The 22,959-nt window shown below is 38.7% G+C and overlaps 1 protein-coding gene across 1 annotated transcript; it reads left to right on the top strand.

Annotated features, from left to right (window-relative positions):
* The first annotated feature begins 500 nt into the window (after nucleotides 1-500).
* Nucleotides 501-22,248, top strand: LOC107596185 (guanine nucleotide-binding protein G(I)/G(S)/G(T) subunit beta-2-like). The gene is made up of 8 exons (XM_016286866.1): nucleotides 501-783; nucleotides 952-1,492; nucleotides 14,443-14,552; nucleotides 15,222-15,260; nucleotides 15,351-15,540; nucleotides 18,493-18,704; nucleotides 18,784-19,000; nucleotides 21,060-22,248. Exons 3-8 carry the CDS (start codon nucleotides 14,496-14,498, stop codon nucleotides 21,164-21,166), a joined length of 822 nt encoding a protein of 273 aa, XP_016142352.1. The 5' UTR covers nucleotides 501-783; nucleotides 952-1,492; nucleotides 14,443-14,495; the 3' UTR covers nucleotides 21,167-22,248.
* The last annotated feature ends 711 nt before the right edge of the window (nucleotides 22,249-22,959 follow it).

The raw sequence follows: 22,959 nt of genomic DNA, 5'->3' as shown, positions 1-22,959 counted from the left end.
CTCTCTCTCTCTCACACACACACACACACACACACACACACAGAGAGAGAGAGAGAGAGAGTAGAATATTTATTTTATGGTTGGTGCTTGGCCTCCAAAACACAATCATAATGTTTATAATGAGTACTATAGTGTCTGTTCAGTTAGTACCAGGTAAAACTAGCATAAAAACGAGTAACTATTTAAATAGTTAAAAGTTACTAAAGAACATACTAGTGAGTAATTATAGCCTAATTAAGTTAGTAGTAAATCTGGAATAAAAAGACAAACTGTGACCAACTAATGGCTCCAAATACCCACACCTACTGTTGGAGCCACGCCCTCTATCGCTATATTCATTATTATAGTTTGCTCTCCTTTCTCAGCTCCGCTATGTTTCTTAGGGGACGTCGCCTATTTTGGGCTTTCTTGCGCGACCTGGCAACACTCCGCTCAGGAGCGCATTCATGTGGTCATTGAGCAGCGCGTAGGGGGAATTCTGTAGAATGTCACTATTTTCTCCACTTCCTTTATTTGTCATTTCCCACAAACGTTTAAACTGAGATCTACTTATTCTCGCCTCCACATTTCACCACAGAACAGATATTAGCTTTAGCGGCCTAAACTCGAGTGTGTTCCAGTGTGAGGTGCTGTTCACCCCCCTGAGCCGCTGTTTGGCGGTGGAGGTCTGCGCTGCAGTGGTACATTCGCAATAAAATGGGTGTGGTTGAATCGCGCATATGTGATGCTACGTGTTTCTGGTGCAGACCGAATGATTTCATATGGGACTGAATTGACAGCAGAGTGAGTGCACATTATTTGAATTATTTAGAAAACAACTGTACTGTTGCTTATGTTGAATTCACCCCGCCTCCTATGCTGGCACAGTCACATTTGAACTGATGGATGGGTATGCTCCTCCGGAGAGATAACCAAGTCGAATTTGGTTTCTTCATTTTAATTTCTTTAAAGGGCCACGGGGTGCCTCGCTTTGTATTGAATTGGTCATTTCTTGGACGAGGAGCGACGGTCAAATCGAAGAGACCAGAACGAGAAGGCGGAGGAAGACGACACTCGGGAGGAAAGAGGCGAGGATCAAGCAACGCAGTATAAAGACAACGACGGCATGTACTTGATTTGAAAGCTTTACAGTATTTGGACTTATTACATCTGTCGGTAATTATACCATTTAAGGCGCAAAATATTTTCCCCCTCCCAATAGCAAAGTGTACTGAAACCAGAAATAGCTTGGAAAAGGCTTCTTCCCATCCTCACTTAACGATCAGAGGGCGACATACGTAGCTCTGTAGCCTACTTCATGATAACATCGTTTTGATTTGTTTCACACACGAAACACACAGTTGCTGAGGCCTAACTAGCATTAGGAGAAAACCGACATTATGCAGTCCTAATCATTTTCCAGCAGAAAAATTCCCTGCGAATTACTTCCGCCACCCGCTTCAGCATTCCAGTCACTGTACGTGGAGACTAAAGCCAAACAGAAGATTAACAGGTAGGCCTATATTAATTCCTAAGATTCATCAGAATGTTGTGACCCAGATGAGACGTATGGATAAAAAGTAGGACGTTTTAGAACATTAAAATGGGTTCATTTGTAATGTGTTATTTTCGATCATTTGGGATTTTACAGGTTTTGTCACAAAATCGCATCAGTGGATTGTTTTTCAAAATCAATAGGAATATCACGGAGATTGTATATCACATTACATCTGTTTTTAAAGGTGTTGCATGTCTTATTTTAGCCGTGAGTCGTGAATTGATGGAGCAGAAGACTCCTGTTCTTCAGCTGGCCGCAGCCTACAGCGCTTTACTCACTCCACAGCTCTGATTATGGCAAGCTGTATCAACATTTATTGCTTTATACTAGGGCTGGGCAAGTTAACGCGTTATTGTCGCGTTAATGCATTAATTGATTAACGCCGACAATTATTTTATCGCAGGTTAACGCAGTTTTTTATTATTATGAAAGTCCGTTGCTCACTGGCTCTGAATACACATACAGACAAACCATGGGTCACAGGAGGGGTGGGATGTTGATCATTACTGGCTTGGGGTGTGTCATCACGCGTCTCAACCAATGAGAGCATTTGGGGTTGGCCTAAGACTGCTGCAGCATTCACATGAAGCGCTTACGACTTCATAAGTGGGAAGGAAGTTTCCGATAGCACGTGAAGACAGCAGAGAAGCGCTCTCTCTCAGAACAGTGGAACGCATTGTTTTTTTTAACTTTGTGGTTTATTATTTTGAGTCGTTTGGGACGCGGTAACACATGGCCCTCTCACAATATATTGCTTTACAGATCAATCACTCTTGCTGCTCAGAAATGTTCACGCAATCATGCTGCACGTATCGTTAAACGTAAAACGTTAATGCTCTGGCAGTGGCAAATAGCTTGTTTTATATTTAATTTGATTACGTTAATGTTATAAGTTGAGATTTACAAGAAATATTTTAACTGCTATATGTAAAAGGAATACTGCTATAAAAAGCACCTAAAGTGTTTGCAAACCAAATGTTATTGCACTTTTGTTAATATAGTAGTACTTTAAAATGAAAAAAGTGCACAATACACTACTTTTGAATGCATTATTGAATTTTGTGCAAAACAATGCGATTAATCACAGGCAATCATGCGATTAATCGCAATTTAAAAAAATGTATCGTTGCCCAGCACTACTTTATACTAAATATTTTGATTTACTATTATTTTGATTATTTTATATACTATTATTTTTTACTATTATTATTTTTTAAATGACTAGTAATAAATCTAATAGTGACAAGTATCATTTTCACTTTACTACTAGTTCCTACTAGTATGCATTCCAGTTGTTACTGGTTCATATTCCAGTTTTACTATTTAGTAGATACTAATGTTTTTTGCTTAACTGGGATAGTTACTAGTATATATTCCAGCTTCACTAGTATATACAGTGGGGCAAAAAAGTATTTAGTCAGCCACCAATTGTGCAAGTTCTCCCACTTAAAAAGATGAGAGAGGCCTGTAATTTTCATCATAGGTATACCTCAACTATGAGAGACAAAATGAGAAAAAAAATCCAGAAAATCACATTGTAGGTTTTTTAAAGAATTAATTGGTAAATTCCTCGGTAAAATAAGTATTTGGTCACCTACAAACAAGCAAGATTTCTGGCTCTTTTCTGGATTTTTTTTTCTCATTTTGTCTCTCATAGTTGAGGTATACCTATGATGAAAATTACAGGCCTCTCTCATCTTTTTAAGTGGGAGAACTTGCACAATTGGTGGCTGACTAAATACTTTTTTTCCCCACTGTACGTTTTAAATATTTATGTTTATACAACACTGGTATTTAGCCCAATTGTTAACCTGCACCCCCCATTTTGGGACTCACAGCTGAAAATTACCTACCTAACTTAAAATTGCAACAGTTCCTGACTTCAGTGTGCTACACACAATTTTGGTGTCTTTGGCAAGAAGACCCTTTGGGCTCTACTATCCATCATCCAGAGTTGATAATGCTCATAAAGATAAAAGTTATAGACACTGAAGTGCCTTGAAAAAAATTGTACCACACTGATTTTTTTTTAAATTTCATATAAAAATACATGAAATCAGTCCTGGAGCAATCCAAAAAAAAGTAATGGGTTGAAAGTCATATTATAGTTTATATTTCAAATCTGAAGAAGATACCATGAAAAATGAGATTCCTGCAACCATTTTTCTGAGACTATGTCTAGCCCCCCCCCCCATTTGAGGAAAATATTTATCAAATGTATTGAAGGGTTCTACAAACTATTTTAGTCATTATACATACCACTGCATAGTTTTTCAATTATAAAACAATAGACAGAATCTTAGACATTGTGTAAGTGATTTATTTGAGCACTAGAAAAATAAAATAATAATAATTTTAAGTAATAAATAAGAAAAAAGTAATACAAATAAATAAGAAAAGAAAAAAGAATTAACTATGCATGTCAAGTACACACTGAGTTTGCTAGACATACAGCATTCACACTGATAGCTGTTCATACAGTCAGTAATCACATGCTGATGGCCGGTCATACAGATGGTAATCATACAGATGGCCGGCCATATAGTCAATAATCACACTAATGCCGTTCATATAGACCACATTCACACTGATAGCTGTCATACAGACAGTAATCACACGCTGATGTGCAGTCATACAGATGGTAATCATGCAGATACAGCCACATTCCCCACAAAACACACAAACATATGAAAAATGTTGAAGAAAACAAAAAAATTGTGCAAAAAGCCGATCGCTAAGTTAGGCCCCTACAGATGACAGGTGCGTTAAAGCGTGCATCATGAGCCATCACGAGAGAGTGCCAGAATTCAAATAAACAATATTCTGTGTATCTTTGACTTTTTTTTTGTGGATGGTATCATTCTGTTTGTGACACTGTATGCTACAAAACCATGTTGCTTTTTACTACCAAGATGCAGTTTTTTTGAGCGCAAGTTATTCCATAACGGATACAAACAATAACTGTCCCAGAAGAAATGAGACGTAAACAAAGGAATTACCATCCATATTACAACGTTATTGTTTCGTGGAACTAAAAGTGCTCTATGGGATGTTGTTCAGTGGACCCTTACCTTTCTAATTAAACCGGGATTTACTGCTGTGGATGCGTTTATGACTCGTTATTACAATGAACCTGGTATGTATTGCGTTTTTATTATGCATGTTTTGATGTGTACTGCTTACACAAATTTAGCAAATACATTCTTTATAAGCTTTCCATTGAAAAACAGCGATCTATCGTCGATGCTTGAGGCTTAGACCTTTAGAATGATATATAGTTTGTCAAGATTAATTATGTCCCTTTTCATTTAATCTATTCGTAAACATTGACACGTGCAAACAAAGAGCGTTCAGTGCGCCGGTATCCAGGTGCGGGTTAACAGGTTAACATTACTTATCTCTTATTATGCTATTGACACTTGCTCTTTTGCTTGTCATATGTAATAATGAATCAGAATGGCTACTTTGTTCATTTCAAATATTATTGGTAGATATTTTTTATTAGTACCAATTTGAATACACCATAGTAGGAGTTGCACAGACTAGATGACTAGTCGATTAGGTGACTTTAATGCTCTGCCATGACGCTTTAAGCTTGACGTCAACTAGTCGCTAGATAAGAAATCATTGAAGTCCACATTTACGCTCCGTTTCCAAACAGTTAAAATTCAAATAAATGCATACTTCAAAAGCGCTCCACAAAACGTGTGATTATACCAACTGGATACTCGAAATTGAACTGGAGAATGCATGTTTTTAACAGCTTATTGTACAAGTTAGTCTAATCTAATGCGCTGCTTCATAAGACTATAGAATACCCAAGACATGTCACTCATATAGTTTTGAATGGGGAAAAATGCAATGCTCAATATGGCCGCTCTATCGAACGAAGCCCCGCCTTCTGAGTAAAAGAGCCAATAGCTAATCGGTAAACTCAGCGTGTCACTGCAGTTGCCATTATAAGTCCCGGTTGCTATAGAAACAGTCAGCGTTCTGAGACGTGCGCTCAGGACTGCACTTGCACACTGGCTGGTATAGCTTGAAAAATAAGCTTTTTTCAATGCTATTTGAGCAAAAGAAACAACATTTATGAGACAGTTGTTGTCAGATTTCATTGGTGATTTCAAATATGAAATTTAATCTTAAGCTTGGCGAACAGTTTTGGAGGCTCTATCGAACGAAGCCCCGCCTTCTGAGTAAAAGAGCCAATAGCTAATCGGTAAACTCAGCGTGTCACTGCAGTTGCCATTATAAGTCCCGGTTGCTATAGAAACAGTCAGCGTTCTGAGACGTGCGCTCAGGACTGCACTTGCACACTGGCTGGTATAGCTTGAAAAATAAGCTTTTTTCAATGCTATTTGAGCAAAAGAAACAACATTTATGAGACAGTTGTTGTCAGATTTCATTGGTGATTTCAAATATGAAATTTAATCTTAAGCTTGGCGAACAGTTTTGGAGAATTTGATGTTTCCCCATTCAAAGAGATTGGAGCTGCACTTGCATGCCCGAGAGTCGTTTTTAAAGATGAGTGACATGACTTGCCTTAAAGGGACTTTGATAGTAACGCACACACACAGGCTACAGACAGTAGCTCGTACATCGCACACACACAGAATCATTCAGTAGCGCGGAAATGTATTGTCAACACTGTTCTGTGATTTCTCAATAAAATAGCTTATAAACTGAAAAGTCCTAGTATATATTTCTTAGTAACTAAAACCCACAGCTTCACTTTTAGCAGAGAGACGCTGCCAGGTAGAATTAATTCACACATGCAATTGCTCTCTCACTAATGCATTCATATAAATGGAATCTTTACTGTGCTACTGTAACACAGTTCGTAGTTCGGGAAGAAGGAGGCGGGAACCGGCGAACATTCAAACAAAACTTTAATAAAATAAACAAACACAAAACGAAAGTAAAGCGGCAGCCCCTCGCAGACGACTGCCGCACACAAAACACAAAATAAAGTCCAGGCCTGGTCCTCTCTCGTCCAACACTGCCGTCACTCCTCCTTTTATCCTTCCGGAGCTCCTCCGTGGGACTCGAGACCGGTGAGTGGCGCAGGTGTCGTGCATTAGCATTTCCTCCACCGGCCTCGCTCCGTTCCCACAGCTCTCGGCCCCGCCCCTCTCGTCACAGCTACTTTATCTGTATCTGATTTAGAACATTCAGAAATCTGTAAGAAATATAACGCCCCAATCAACTAGTCGACTTTAATGTCTGCCATGACGCTTTAAGCTTGACCAGAGATTGTCTTACTATAGGGAGATGAGAGGGTCTGTATTACTTACTATTGGAGAAAGCGTAACAGTCAACTTGGATCATGTGTGCCTTAATAACCAATCACATTACAGCCTTGATGTCACTGAATTTTAGTCAGAGTTGTGCGACACTAAGTCACCATTTACGGATACCATAGGAATGAATGAGAAATGCCGTAAGCTGAATCCCACCAGTCGCAAAAAGTCAGTGACTTCTCTTATAAAATGGCATTTTTTTCGGTGTAAACTCTAAAAATAGTTCAATCCAAAAGTATTGCTTAGTGTAAAATATGTTGGAGATTAGCTGATAGGCTGTCGATTCATTAAATTATAAGCTGTTTCCTCTAAAAAAGCTGTTTATTCAGCATAGTGAAGCCTCTCCTCCATTGAAATCCATAAATAAAAAAAACGGCCTCTGGTCTCCTTTCCCATGTACTGCCAAACCGGAAGCATTAGCATTAGCCATCACACTTTTTTGGTTAAAGGTTGCAGGCTTGCCTTCTAGTGGCTTTGACTTGACGTCGACTAGTCACTGGCCCTATAGAGGGCGCAACAGGATAAGAAATCTTTGAAGTCCTCATTTACGCTCCGTTTCCAAACAGTTAAAATGACAAATAAATGCATACTCCGATAGCGCTCCACAAGACTTGTGTGATTATACCGTGTGGATGCTCGAAATTGAACGGGAGAATGCACGTTTTAAACAGCTTATTATACAGGTAATTTAATCGCCGTTCTAATCTAATGCACTGCTGCATTGTAACGCGTGCACACAGGCTAAAGACAGTAGCTCGTACGTCACGTGCAGATCGCGAGCACACAGAATCATTCAGTAGCGCGGAAATGTATTGTCAACACTGTTCTGTGATTTCTCAATAAAATAGCTTATAAACTGAAAAGTCCTAGTATATATTTCTTAGTAACTAAAACCCACAGCTTCACTTTTAGCAGAGAGACGCTGCCAGGTAGAATTAATTCACACATGCAATTGCTCTCTCACTAATGCATTCATATAAATGGAATCTTTACTGTGCTACTGTAACACAGTTCGTAGTTCGGGAAGAAGGAGGCGGGAACCGGCGAACATTCAAACAAAACTTTAATAAAATAAACAAACACAAAACGAAAGTAAAGCGGCAGCCCCTCGCAGACGACTGCCGCACACAAAACACAAAATAAAGTCCAGGCCTGGTCCTCTCTCGTCCAACACTGCCGTCACTCCTCCTTTTATCCTTCCGGAGCTCCTCCGTGGGACTCGAGACCGGTGAGTGGCGCAGGTGTCGTGCATTAGCATTTCCTCCACCGGCCTCGCTCCGTTCCCACAGCTCTCGGCCCCGCCCCTCTCGTCACAGCTACTTTATCTGTATCTGATTTAGAACATTCAGAAATCTGTAAGAAATATAACGCCCCAAAGACAAAAGAACTGATAAAAATGAGCTGTTATAGGAGCAATAGGCATGTGGGCAGCGCTGTGTCATATGCTATAGCTGTGCACAACGTGTTCGAGTCTCGGCTCAAGGTTCAGGCTTATTTGTTCATACTTGTTACATCATCAGTGTCTAGTCGACGTTGCACCGACTTTCATCACATTAATGTCGACTTTAAAAAATCTGAAGTCGTTCAACCCCTACACCATAATGTCCAATAAATGGGTACTAGTGTTTGATTAAGGATGGGATACACTACACGATTTTCCCCCCGATTTTTCCAATTTACAGTCCAAACAAGTTGACACTAATTGCCGTAAGACAGAGCCAGTCTGCAGATTTGAGTTGACAGGTTTCATTGAAAAATCGCGTAGTGTATGATAATCCGTGTATCAAGAATTCTGCTTAATTTTTCGTTTTTCGTTCAGAGGTGGAAAAATTAATAAACAGCTTGAATATATTTCGATCAAACCGTGCCGTCATCACTTCTTCCACAGTTCCGTGCAGAAGAATAATAGTCCTCCGCTGCTGCAGGATTCTTAACGCGTTTATTGCAACTATATTTCATCTTTTTCTCATCAAACAGCTAGACTAACGAATAGCTCGACACAATCCGTACCAAGGCAGAGCCTAGACTGGGCTTTCTTCTGTGTAGATATGCTTTGCATCATCAGCTGGGCATGGCAGGGTATGATATGATGGCTGTCATAGCCTACCCTGGTCGCCCAGTGAGTTTGTTTGTTTAATTAATTATTTACTTTTAAATTAAATATTTTAAACACTAATATAAAAAGGAAAGAATAATGCATTGAATATATGATAGGCCTATAACGTTTACGCAAGAACAACCGGAGAACAGAGATATTAAAATACATACTCTTCTGAGTTTTATAATGTAGTCTTTTGTTTTATAAAAAATTTATTAAAATTGATCTCATACGAATAAGCTCTTGTGCGCGATGCGAGTTGCTGCACACTAGCACAGGACTGCAATGCAATATTTTCTATAACTTGCCATTTCGGTTTGTTTCTCACCAAACCCTACAGCATACATTCAGAACGCTTGGAATATACGCCACGAGTTGCATATGATTATTTTACGACAGATTTGTAAAAAAAAAAAAAAAAAAGGGTAGGTCACCATGCCTGCCATTAAATGGGAAAGTGCCAGCAGGACACTTGTGTGTGTGTGTGTGTCTTTTGAAAAAGGAAGGTAAGCCTTTAGGACATAAAGGGATAGTTCACCCAAAAATTTAAATTTGATGTTTATCTGCTTTACCCCCAGGGCATCCAAGATGTAGGTGACTTTGTTTCTTCAGTAGAACACAAATGATTATTTTTAACTCCAACCGTTGCAGTCTATCAGTCGTATAATGCATGGCAATGGTAACAAAATCTATGAGAGTAAAAAAAACATGCACAGACAAATCCAAATTTACAAATTAAACCCTGCGGCTCGTGATGACACATTAATGTCCTAAGACACAAAACGATTGGTTTGTGCGACAAACCGAACAGTATTTATATAATTTTTTTTACCTCTAATACACCACTATGTCCAACTGCCTTGAGAGCGTGCACGGCATCCGGTGCGTGAGGTGTGTACACGCTCTGGTGTAGTTTACGCAAGCGCCGGAAATGATCTCTCACGTGTATACGTCACTCATTGTTTACACCGTTTGTTGTGATCGGAATGACTTTAAAGTCTGGTAGTGTGTGATCCTCAGTCGTGTAGTGTATGATGGACAGTGTTTCTTCTGTGACTGTTTACAAAGTTGGTAAGTGTATGATGCCTAGTGTTTTAATATCTCTTCAGATTTAAAAAGTCATGTAGTGTATTCCAGCCTTTAGTTAACACCAGGAAAACTGAAATAGAAACTGGAGAAGTAACTAAAGAACAAGTAAGCTACTTGTTATTAATGAAGTTACTAGCAAAATTGGAATAGCAAATACTGGAATACATACATACAAATAGTAGATATTTAAACCCTAGATCCCAATATAAGATACTAGTCAGTACTTGATTACATACTAATGATAAAAAATAAGCATCAAATATAGATACTAGTTAGGTTTAATTAAGGAATACTTGTTAAAACAGCTTGCCATATGCAAATGTCAGTAGTGTAGGTGTTTGTGCGATTAAATTAACAATTGGATGAAAAGCCTTGAACTGGCTATAGCTTTAATGAACTAGCAAAACGTAAAACCCTTAAAGGGGAAACCTCCCCCACCACAGGCAACTAAACATCCTTAAAGGGGAAACATAACAAGCACTGTATGTGAATTCTGTCACATCTTGCACAAGTGTATGCCTCCACGGTAGAAAGATAAAAGAGGACTAACCGAGGTTAACCGTTCACATGTCTGTTATTCTGGGCGTAGGACGATCTAACTCAAATACAAACGTAACCCATGTGACCAAGCAAACACACGTTTTGCAGCGGTCTCCCTGGTGTAAAAGGATACGTAGTTTAAATAGGTTGTGGTTTCAGTGAAATCAGCGGTTGGTGTCAGTAAACGATAGATGTGCCGCTTACTTTTCTCCCTTTCCTCGCAGTATGCAGAGAGTGCATATTTCACTCTGCATTCAGCTGTAGGGGTGGGGCAAAGTCTGACATTTCTTTATAGTTCATGCTAACAGAACTCCATAGACACAAATGCAACAAACATATTATTAGTATTGGGCGCTTTTGTATCAGTAATGGAACGCTGATTTAACCAAAATGGTTCTGTACAGCCCAGTGGTGAGGCTACATAAGGGCCAGGGTGGCACAGGCCCACCCAGATTGACTGCTGGCCCGACCAATCAAATGAGGATCAAAATCCTGCATACATTACATAATCCTCTTTTTACCGGACATGCCCTCTTTTTGGACCTAAAAAAATGTGTCCGGCATTTTAAATCGATTTCTAAATCACCCAAAATGTCCGGGATTCGGCTTTTGCTTTCTACAGTCGCCAATCATTGTTTGCGTTTTTGTATTAGAGCCCTGCGAGGGACTGTTTTCTTATGCTGCATTCACGCCATATCGTAATAACCGTAATTTCGAGATGACAACACATGACGTTCTACTCGGAGCTGTTCACGTCCTCGGACTCAGAATTATGCTTTTCTATGGCAACACTATCAACGCCTAAACAGAGCCTGCGGTGGTCAGTTGGTACAGCGGTCACGTGGTACAAGTCGTAGCTCTTAGAAAACTCCCAGTTCACAAGTTGTAATTACGAGTTCTACGAGGACGTGAACGCTTTTTACAAGTTGGAATCTCGTAATTATGGGAATTCCGATATGGCATGAACGCACCTTTAATCCCGCTCCCACTAAATTTCTGACCATTACCGCCCGGTCCTGCAACGTGTATGTTCCGCTCCCAAGATTTTGTGTCCAGTTCCGCCCACTCCCGCAAACATTCCAACATTGCATAGAATTTTCGCGCATTAGGGAGCCGCTATCGATATGCAGAGTATATAATCTCTTTTGAATGAGCGCTCACTGTTCACTTTCACGATCACGCGTGCTCTGTGTAAAGGAAGCACATCTTATGAGATATTTATGGGATGTTTTTCAATGAGCTCAGGATCTGTTGGAGCAACAAATCCTCCAGTATGATCTTGTTAGTCATATCTCCTCTCAACCCGTGATCAGTGAAATCTGACTTCTGCAGCTCGTACGTGTTGGATGCAGGGTTGTCAAGTCTTGGTTGTCGTTTCTTCCATTGATCTGTGCAACTTTTTAACTGTTAGATGTTCAAAGCAGCATGTAATGTCACTCTAAAGGAGTGGAATACACTACACAAACTTTACCCTGATTTACAGTCTGGAGAAGTTCAGGCAATAGTTGCTGAAAGTCAGAGCCAGTCTGCAGATTTGAGTCGACAGATTTAATTGAAAATCGTGTTGTGTACGATGGTTAGACTCACGATTTTTTAGCTTCAGACTTTGAGTCCATCCAGTCGGAGGATATCAAACATGTTTGATATTTTCAGCCGATTTTGAACTACATATTGATGTTGGCGCTATGAGTGAATGAAACGCATTTGTCCGTGTTTCACTCTGTCTCGAGTCGCGCTTGAGAAACAGTGTCTTTTCCGCGGCTCAGTACGCTTTCAACTAGTTTTTTTAGTCTCGAGCAAGACTGTACGACATTCACATTACATGATTTTACTGATTTTTACATAGAAAGGCCAACAGCGCACCACATTAAAAGAAATGATCATTCATGTTTTCATAACCGTTGGCCAAATTCAAAAATGAAACAAAAATTAAATCATCTTTGAGAGCAAGGGGGTCCCCCTGGTGTTTCGGGGGCCCTACGCAGCTTGCGTATTTTGTGTATAGGGAGGATCGGCTCTGACTGGTAGTGTGTGTGATCCTCAGTCGTGTAGTGTTTGATGCCCAGTATTCTGACCAGATTTTTAAACACTAGGCATCATACACTCACCGACTTTTTAAATAGTCACAAGTCTGGTAGTGTATGATCCTCAGTCGTTTAAAGTCGTTCCGGTCACAAAAATCATACGAAATTTGCATCCCTATTTTAATCTCATATAGGCTATTGTAAAATTATTTTTGAAAAAGGCACTGAGGTCCACACTATGTTAACAAGGTCCACTCAATTTTAAATTTCTGGCCTCGCCACTGATACAGCCGTCATTCTGCGGCATTCTGCGGATGGAAGCCGGATGCAACATGCTGTTTCCACATCTCATCTGTCTGGTTTGGAGCTTCTGTCTGTAAAATAGTTGTAGAAAACATTTTACCAGTTTTATGGCGATGGAGAATACATTTGCCTACTCCGAGGTGGTGGCCTTGTTATTGCTCTCAATTTGGTGCTTATCAGCTGACAGTCCCCTCCTGTCATATTTAATGTATGAAGTCGTATTATTTTACATAGTGCTGACAATAATATAACCCTGCTGCAAAGAAGATAAAAAAAAACAGTAGGTTAATAAATAGATAATGCTTAATCCTTAGGCTATTTGTAACACACACACACACACACACACACACACACACATTATATATATAGCTGATTTCAAATACTATACATCAGTCCAGAAGGCATTATGGTGCACTAGTATGGACCAGAGGATAACTAACCCTTCTCTCCTTTACCAGCTGCTGCTTTCCCAACATGCTTAAAGACCTTAAAAGGTTCAGAAGGCGTTTGAGTCATCTAGATTAGCCAAGATTCCTCCGATCTAAGCCATTTATCTGAGCGAAAGGTTTTGTGGGTAAAATAGAATTATACATCATTGCTGCTTCTTTCTCTATGATGGGTTGTGATGTGTAAGTTTTCAAGTGGGTGTGTGTAGCTTTTATGCTGTTTGTGTGGAGTTTCCTCACATATTGATTCTTATACATTGCTTAATTTCTTTCTTCCTGCTGTGGTGTTATGTTTGCGTGTGTGTGTTGAGGGAATTAAGGCTCTCTAATAAGTATGTGTGGTAAGGGGGTAACAACAATACTTTTTGCATCCGTGTCTCACAGCTCCCATCAGCATTGATACAATAGCCATACTGAGATCTGTGGGTTATAACTGGATACATGCAAAGTAGAACTGTTCATAAGGTTCAAAAGACTATGGGATTGGTTGATGATTTGTGACACATTTGACTGTGTAAAAAAACACATGCAAAAATCCTGTGTGTTTTTGCATGCCAATTTAAATGTGTAACCTCATGTATGGTTTCAGGTCAGGCAACATATTCTTTCTCTAATTTAAATTCAATTCAAATAGCTGTATTGGCATGGCCTAAAGTACATTTTGTATTGCCAAAGCAAACAACATAAAATGTAATTTAGAACAAATGAATGATTGAAATTTCAAATCTCTCTATCTGATACACACACTTTTATTTACGGTCTTGTTTCTGTTTGGAATGGCTCCCAGAATATTAATCCTATTAAATTATAGGTTGTTAGCCAGATTATACCAGATTAAAGATTATGCCGTAATGTTAATATAAACCCGCAGGACATCTGCACTATGAAATTACCAGTACTAAACATGTTTTATACACATATTATAATAAAAAATCTTACCAATATACTTATTAAGATTAATTAAAAAAAAAAAACTTTCAAATTGCAATGAAACATTTGTATTATTCTGCTTGTCAATCCTACAAACTGTCTGTGATTCGTAACTGGGTTCAACTAGAACACTGTGGTCTTTGATGTTATTCACATGTCTTGTTTTATTCTACAGGTGTCTACAGGGGTGAGAGAGTTCAGAGGGTAAAGGTTAAAGGTCATTTCAAGATGAGTGAGCTCGAGCAGCTTCGTCAGGAGGCTGAGCAACTGCGCAATCAGATCAGAGTGAGTCCTACTGATACTGCTAAAAAATAAACTGCATTGGAGTCCTGATCACCATGTCAGGGTTTATGCTTCCATAATGACAGTTGGCTTTACATTAACCCTTATATATAGTAATGAACTAAATGAGTGTTTATCATGTCACTGCTAAATACACTTATATGAAGTCTAATTTAGGGCTTAAAATCTGCACTGATTATCATTTTCTGAGTGCAAATTCGGAGAAAACAGTGTGTTTGCTTTTTTTTAAAATGCCATGCCAGCTTCCATTGCTATTTCATGGCAAAACTTCAATTATAAAGTCTAAAATAGAAACTAAATAAGACGTTGAAGAGCCATTTTTCCTAAAAATTCTAAAACAAGCTTTGACTTGAACATTTTCAAGGGTATCAACAGAATAAACTAACTCAGAGCACTAGGTATTTCAATACAATAAAATATCTTTGAGAAAATCGAATCAATTTCAAGACTCCGTGTTGGTGTAGTTACGGTGTTTGGCTTTTAGAGCAGTATGGATGCCATAAGCAATTTCTAGTGATGCTGTAGTGGCTTTCCTGAGACTCCACTCAAAATTAAGTGTGCACTGAGATCCTGATTTTAAAAACTGGCCATACCCCCACGTACAAATAGTGACAGTAGAATGGTTCTCTAACATTGTCTTCTGTCCCTCAGGATGCCAGGAAAGCATGTGGAGACTCCACACTCACTCAGGTGAGATGTAATTACATGTAGGAGCCGGATGATGTGATCTCCAGAGGTCTGTGGGTTTTCATTTATGTGGCGTTTGTGTGTGTGTGGTAGATAACAGCAGGCCTAGATCCGGTGGGGAGGATACAGATGAGGACGAGGCGCACACTGCGTGGGCATTTGGCTAAAATCTACGCCATGCACTGGGGCTCAGACTCCAGGTATCTCTATCCGCAACCTTCTAACAATTCACCACTTACACCTGGCATCAAAGAGAACAACAACAAAAAAAAAGTTAAAAGTAGCAGATGAGCATGACTCAGCATGACTCAGTGGTTTGTGCCTTGGCTTTGGTTTTTGCATCTGTTGACAGCACAGAAGACAATGAACAACATGACACATTGACCCACATGTTAACTAATCTTTTAAGGCCAATCATCTACAGCTGCAGCCACAATGGAAATTAATTTCTTTAAAGATGTAGGATTTTTGTGAGCTGTTCTATACTCCAAGGACATACTGCACTAGAGCCATTTGTACAGTAATACTGTAGTAACTATAAAGTTGAAAGAATACTTCCCTTGTCCGCATTACGCTCTAGTTTACGGACTGTCTGCATGACGTAATTTTCGTCATCATCACATTCCACTGATGTCCATTCACAGCCCATATTTTTAACTGTGTGTGATTTTGAAGGCTGCACCCTCCAGAGGTCGCATTTGTCACCCTCATTTCTTTAAAGATGTCTCATTTCAGAAAAGTACCCATTATAAAATTGATTTATTTATTTTTTAGGTGTAAATTATTGTAATGTCTTTCTTACTTTGGAATGCAATGGTTAGTTTTCTGAAATGAGGCATCTTCAATTATGCAGCCAAAAAAAATGTGACTATCAGAGGTCTGTTCTATAAACTCTGAAAAATTATCATCATTATCAGTATTTAATTAATAATAATACTTTATTCATTTTACCACAGAATTAAATATAGTATGCGTTTCAATCAGCTCCCTAGTTCAGTAGTCAGGGAGTCAGCCATTTTAAGGGCTGTCTCATTGCGAAATCCTTTCAGTGCACTGGAACGTCCCTGAAAAATCCCACAATTCACCGCAAAAAGTAGGGAGCATCGATGCTCACTATGCTCCCTTACCGGAAACTATGCATGTCACATTTCTGAAGAATGAAACAAACCACACCAGCCAACTCAAATATGACACGCAATAGATTTGAAAGACTTTTTTTTTCAGCATAAACAGGTAGAGAACACATACCTGTAGTGAGTAGTGAGTCTCGAAATGTCCCTTTCACATAGCAACTTACAGTAGCATCTCAAATACTGTCTGTTTGAACGTGCAATGGGTGTCAAGACCGTATTTCTTACCAGTAACCATAGCAACAGTGACCGAAGTAATATCAAAGATGGCGATGTCCATAAAAGAGTGAAAAAAAAAGTGGCATGATTTGTAGCCAAGTATGGTGTGCCATACTCTGAATTTGTGCTCTGCATTTAACCCATCCAAGTGCACACACACACAGAGCAGTGAGTTGTCATGTGACATGGGTGTTTTGAATCACACTTCAGAGCAGTGTTTCAAAACATCTACGTTTCGGGATCTCAACACTGCGTCGAAATGTCAGTTTCGCGTCAGCCATCCCTATATACCAATTTACGAGTTAGGGAGCTGATTGAGACACACCCATAGTGTTTTACAATATTATCTAAGAGCTGCATATTGTATTTGTTATAAGTTATGTATATGTACTGTATATGTTGTATATGTTATCTTAGGCTATTAGATTAGCACGCTAACCATAGAGAATGCATTAGCGAATTTTAGCTTAGCAAACTGTTAATCAAAAAATAACAATTTGTTGCTTTGCTCATACCTTGTAATACCTTTAAATTGCTTTAAAATTCCAAGGGGGATCAGATTCTGCAAAGTTCATTTGAAAGTGACCAGTTCATTACATTTCAATTAAAGGGGTCATATGACGAAGTGGATATCGTCCTCTTTTGGAAGACCAAACAAAGTAGTTTCGCTTTCACAACGAAACACACAGTGCCTTCACGACATGGCGGCAGCAACAATACTACAGCGAGAATAAAAGTTACGCCTTCTTTCTTTGCGTGAACATTTGGGCGGCGTTATGCATCTTATGATATCTTCCCACATTGAGACATAGACATGTGGGGGCGTGTTAGAACGAGGCATTTTAGGTAGGCGTGGTTGACTCTTAACTTTTATAAAGAATATCTCTTTGGATTTGAGACTTTAGTCTTTGCAACTTTACAGATCTTCTTTATGCACCAAGAGCTTGTAACACTCCAAAGAGAAAGGAAAAATTTTAATCGCATCATATGACCCCTTTAAAGGTGCCTGTGTGTAAAATTTAAAAAACACCAGCCAAATGTGTGCCCTAAGCCCCCCCCCCAAATTTTTTTTATTTCGTGCCCCCTTTCTAGTTGCCTAAGGCTGCGTACTCTCCATATAGGAAACAGCAGTACTGAGAAAAACATAAGCCTACAAGCAAATAACATAAGCTACTTGGTGATTCAGTTCATTTTTTTTTCACCAACTAGCTGAATTGAGCTGGAATAAAGAAATAAAGTGAGTGCAGCTGAAAGTTGTAAGTTCGGTTTATGAATTCAAAATAACTCTGTAAAATAAATAGTTGTGTAGCACAAACTTTCAGTTGCCACCAGCCACTTCACTCACTGTCTTGTTGTCACGATTGCTGCCGGAAGGAACACGGAGCCGTGGAATACACAAAATAGTCTTTATTATATCCAAGACACGGGCAAATCCAACTCAGGAACAAGGAGCGACACACGAACACAACTCAGTAGACCAGACCAAGAAACATGAGGCAGACTACACATTATATACTCGACTTGACCAGGGATAGACATGTGCGGGGAATAAACTAATAATCAAACTTTTTGTAGTTTCATGGTTTTGAGAATGAAGACATATCACGCAACCTGTCTGTGTTAGCATAGCTAGCTCTTACTAAGAGATAGATGAATTTGGACGTCAACAGAAAAAGATATGGGAAGCATTTCTCCTCTCTTTTAAAAGTTGATGAGCCTGTTTGTTTTGCATTTTGTTGTTTTTTCCCTGCTGTCCGTGATCAGACCAGATGAGAATTGCTGCAATCAAACACACCGTTCACTTTCAGTTACAGCTTCTTTTGAACGTACACTTACATTATTCAATAATGTCTGTGCAGTTTGTACGTTTTAACCTTGTATTTGTGTTTGTGCCAGCGCTCTGTGGGACATTGAGACTGGGCAGCAGACCACGCTGTTCTCAGGTCACAGTGGAGATGTGATGAGTCTGTCATTGGCTCCAGACTCACGGACCTTCATCTCGGGGGCCTGTGACGCCTCCATTAAACTCTGGGACATCAGAGATAGCATGTGCAGACAGACGTTCACCGGACACGAGTCAGACATCAACGCTGTCTGTGTGAGTAAACAAATAGACAAATCGCAGAATCAAAGAAGATCACCATTGCTTTTCACTTATTTTCTCCTCCATCTCTCAGTTCTTCCCCAGCGGCAGTGCGTTCGCGACTGGTTCTGATGACGCCACCTGCAGGCTGTTTGACCTGCGTGCGGATCAGGAGCTGTGTTTATACTCTCATGATAATATCATCTGTGGCATCACCTCTGTGGCCTTCTCCCGCTCTGGCCGTCTGCTGCTCGCCGGCTACGATGACTTTAACTGCAACATCTGGGACGCCATGAAGGGAGACCGAGCAGGTGTGCATACTGGCGTTAATATTTTGTGGCAGTGCAGTAACCGTTTGCAAAATGTTTCATTTGTAACTTATGAGGTCTCTGAACAATAGTGACGTAGGATCCACGGGGTTTAGGGGAACAGAAGATTGAACAATCCGGCACTGGTATTTACACAAATGTAAAATACAGGAATTAGCTCTAAATTCTTGTATCAGACTATAACAAATTATGCCGATCTTGTAAAAAAAAACAAAAAAAAAACTGAGCTGGCTACAGTACAAGATAGTTTTGTTGCATAGATACACTTGCTTGTAGTGTAGATTACTTCAATTAAAGTAGATTATATTATATTTACAAAATAAAAGTACATTACTCAAATGCACATTATTAATAAAAACTATTTTTAATATGCCTTTTAAATGGAAATTATTCATACTATTATATATTCATATTATAATACTGTTATTTTATATTATTTTGCTTCATTTTTACACTTCCTTTCAGAAGGTTAGGATCAGTACAATTTTATTTTTAAATAAATGATTTTTATTTAGACAATTATAATGTTACAAGAATGTTATAATAATGTTACAGTCGATTTATATTTCAAATAAATTATTTTCAAATAAACATCTATCCATCAAAGAATCCTGAAAAATAATGCCCCCGTTATGCCATTTTGAATATTGCCTTTCATGCAGTGTGTAATGTAGCTGTATGTGAATGCAAACGATCTCCAAAGTTGTAAAGCCGAAAGTGCATAAAGTTATTGTCTCCCAAAAGAAAGAATCGACTCTGAACAGCCTGAACGAGTCGTTAGTAACACATTTGCATAATGGCCGCCTATGTTCTACGTAGGCCGGCCGCGAACAACTTGACCCGCCCTCAAACACGTCATTTTACTGACGACTGCTTCTCTAATGTGGGGTTAACAAAACACTTACTCTTGAAAGATGGCTCAGTACCCAGTTTATTTTGACCAGCTAGCTCTACTGAATCACAACAAGTATGATAATAATAGATGTTTATATTTTCTACAGTGTGTTCAAAATACAGAACTATGATAACGGATGTAAGGTTTCCGAGACACACTGTACACGGTGGACCAATCACAACAGACTGGGCCATCTGACCAATCAGAGCAGAGAAGGCTCACAGGAAGGAGAGGTTTAGAGACACTGAATCATTAGCTGCATCCCAAATGACACACTATGCACTCATACACTATGTATTTATGCACTATGTACTCAACCATGTAGTGTATGAATTATATAAGGTTATTTTGTCATTCATAATCAGAGTCTGATAGCCGCTCCCCTTTCGGTACATAATTAAAGCTGCGACAGTTGAGTGCATGAAGTGTCCTACATTCCACACTTTGTTTTCTTATATCATCCGGGTATTTAAAGTGCACTTTTTCTTTTTGGAATTTTCAGTGTGAACGCACTACTCACACTATTTATACTACAAAACGTCATAGAATAGTGCACAAGTACACGATTTGGGACGCACCTTTAGAACTGATTCGAACGAATCGTTTGATAATCGCTGAAAAATGAGGTGGTATTAAAAGCATATTTTGAGAAAATGAAAGCGTTGTTTGACCTGAGACTCCCAAAACAATATTAGGAACCCTAAAAATCGCATAATAGGGGCACTTTAAGCAGCGCAACTGTTTTCAACATTGATAGTAAGTGCTCAAGTTTTAGCATCAAATCAGCATTAGAATGATTTCTGAAGGATCATGTGACACTGAAGACTTGAGTAATGATTCTGAAAATTTAGATTTGCTATCACAGGTACACATTACATTTTAACATGTATTAAAATAGAAAATATATATTTTTTTTAAATTGTAATATTTCACGATATAACTACTTTTGATCAAAGAAATGCATCCTTGAGCATACGAGACTTCATTCCAAACATTTAATAGATCTTACCGATCCCAAACTTTTGAACGGTGCGTATACATGCTGCATGCATGAGGTGGGAAATCCACTAAAATACAGGTTTTGAACTGGCCCAATATAAACAGTATGTTTACACTTTCACCCGTCACACTCATTGTCTTTTACAGGAGTGCTGGCTGGCCATGACAATCGTGTGAGCTGTCTTGGGGTCACAGATGATGGCATGGCTGTAAGCACAGGTTCCTGGGACAGCTTCCTGAAGATCTGGAACTGACCACACACAGCTCACATATTGTACACATTATTCACTCATCATACACAATGTATGTACTTTACTGTACATATGATGTACACTTGCCTACACAGACACATGCCTGACAAAAACCTGTACATAATATATATAATTAGTTACACGTTTACACCAATCTCTTCAGTGCGACATCACTCTATACATATAGTCACACTATAGGTAGGTTTTGGACCACAAGTTTGAAACAGGAATGTTTACACACACACACTTGCTTTTTTTCCCCCTTACTAAAGGTTTGCTGGACCTACATGGTACACAAGTACATTTGGAGAAATGTGCATTGAGTGAGTCGTCTAATTTGAGCATTCAAATCTAAAACATGTTTTTGACATGCTTTATTTTGAGACTGAACCTTGAGCTCTAAGTGGTGGGTGTTGATCCATTTAAGAGCAATCATTTTTATTTTGACTTCCATTTTGTCATCTATACTCAAAAATAAGCCTAAAGTACTGATGTTTCCATGAGCATGTAGAGTTGAAAATATGGAAGACCTGAGACAGTTACCCACCAAGAATTGTCCTAGTTGATTCAGATCACACTTTATGTAGTCCATGTTTTTATAGATGCATATGCCGGCATATTCCAGTATACAAGTAAATATATGATGTTTTGAATTTCATTTTTGTTTAGATTTGACTTTTTTTTTTAAAGCTTTTATTCATGTTTTCCTGTGTGCCGCACCCTAAGGAGAATAAAGAAAACTGAAAATAAATCAATAAAAATCTGTGCCACTAAATATGTGACCACAGGTGGCTCAGAAGGCTGTGTGAATACTTGTGAAATTACTCAATTCATAAAATTGCTTCTCAGCTGTTTTTTTTAAGGACCCAGATTTAACATTGGACCAGCAAAATTATTAATCTGACAGTGTTGCAAAAGTATAAACAGCAACAGAAGTGTGACACCGGACACACTTGCATATGATACATTTGGGCCAACATTTGGAAAGTTGGACTGGATGCAAAGCATTTTGCGTTAACATCAGAATGTGTTCTTCACATTTTTTTTTCTAATATCTACTACATCCCAGTCACTTCTTTATGGTTCCTGTCTCAGTCACAGGAAACAGTATGACATTTAATTGACTCATCTGAGCTTTTGTACTCTATTTGATAATTATCTAATATGTCAAATATATGAGCACATGCTACCATGAGCAAACAAGTGAATTTAAATATATTGTTTAAAAAATAATACAATCTAATAAAATGAGCTTGAAGGAATAAAGAGTTACACCATTTTAACAGAGATCAAGTTATTTTTAATTTTCAAATAATGCTGTATTGAGACATTACAGACTTGTGAATGCATTCAATCTTTAAAATGAATTAAAATCAACTGAAGCATTCCCTCTCCTAAACAGAAACACTAAAAATATGTCCGAAACATCTACTTTTTTTTCTGAAACATAAAAACTAAATGAAAAGAATGATAATCAACCCATCACAGAGGATCAACTTTATCAAGACCTCCAAAACAACCTTTAACCCCTCCTGGCTACTGCTATGAGATTGAACCAAAATCACAAAGTAAAAGAACTACAAGTCATGAAATTTTTTTTTCTTTGGAGTAGTAAATATTTTACAAAAATCGGCTAAGGGATTAACTTTGTATTACTAGAGAACGACAAGAGAAATGCCACGTGTTAGCATAGTGCTAATAGCATGTAGAGTAGATACATTTCTCAAACACAGCAGTAAAGGCCTTAAAACGAAAACCAGACAGCTCCGCATCTCTCGAAGACTGCTACACATGAA

Source organism: Sinocyclocheilus grahami, unplaced genomic scaffold (genome assembly GCF_001515645.1).
Source record: "Sinocyclocheilus grahami isolate Dianchi unplaced genomic scaffold, SAMN03320097.WGS_v1.1 scaffold215.1, whole genome shotgun sequence".
Lineage (NCBI taxonomy): Eukaryota > Metazoa > Chordata > Actinopteri > Cypriniformes > Cyprinidae > Sinocyclocheilus > Sinocyclocheilus grahami.
The sequence above is the reverse complement of the archived record's forward strand: the minus strand, read 5'-3'. Positions and strand labels throughout refer to the sequence as shown.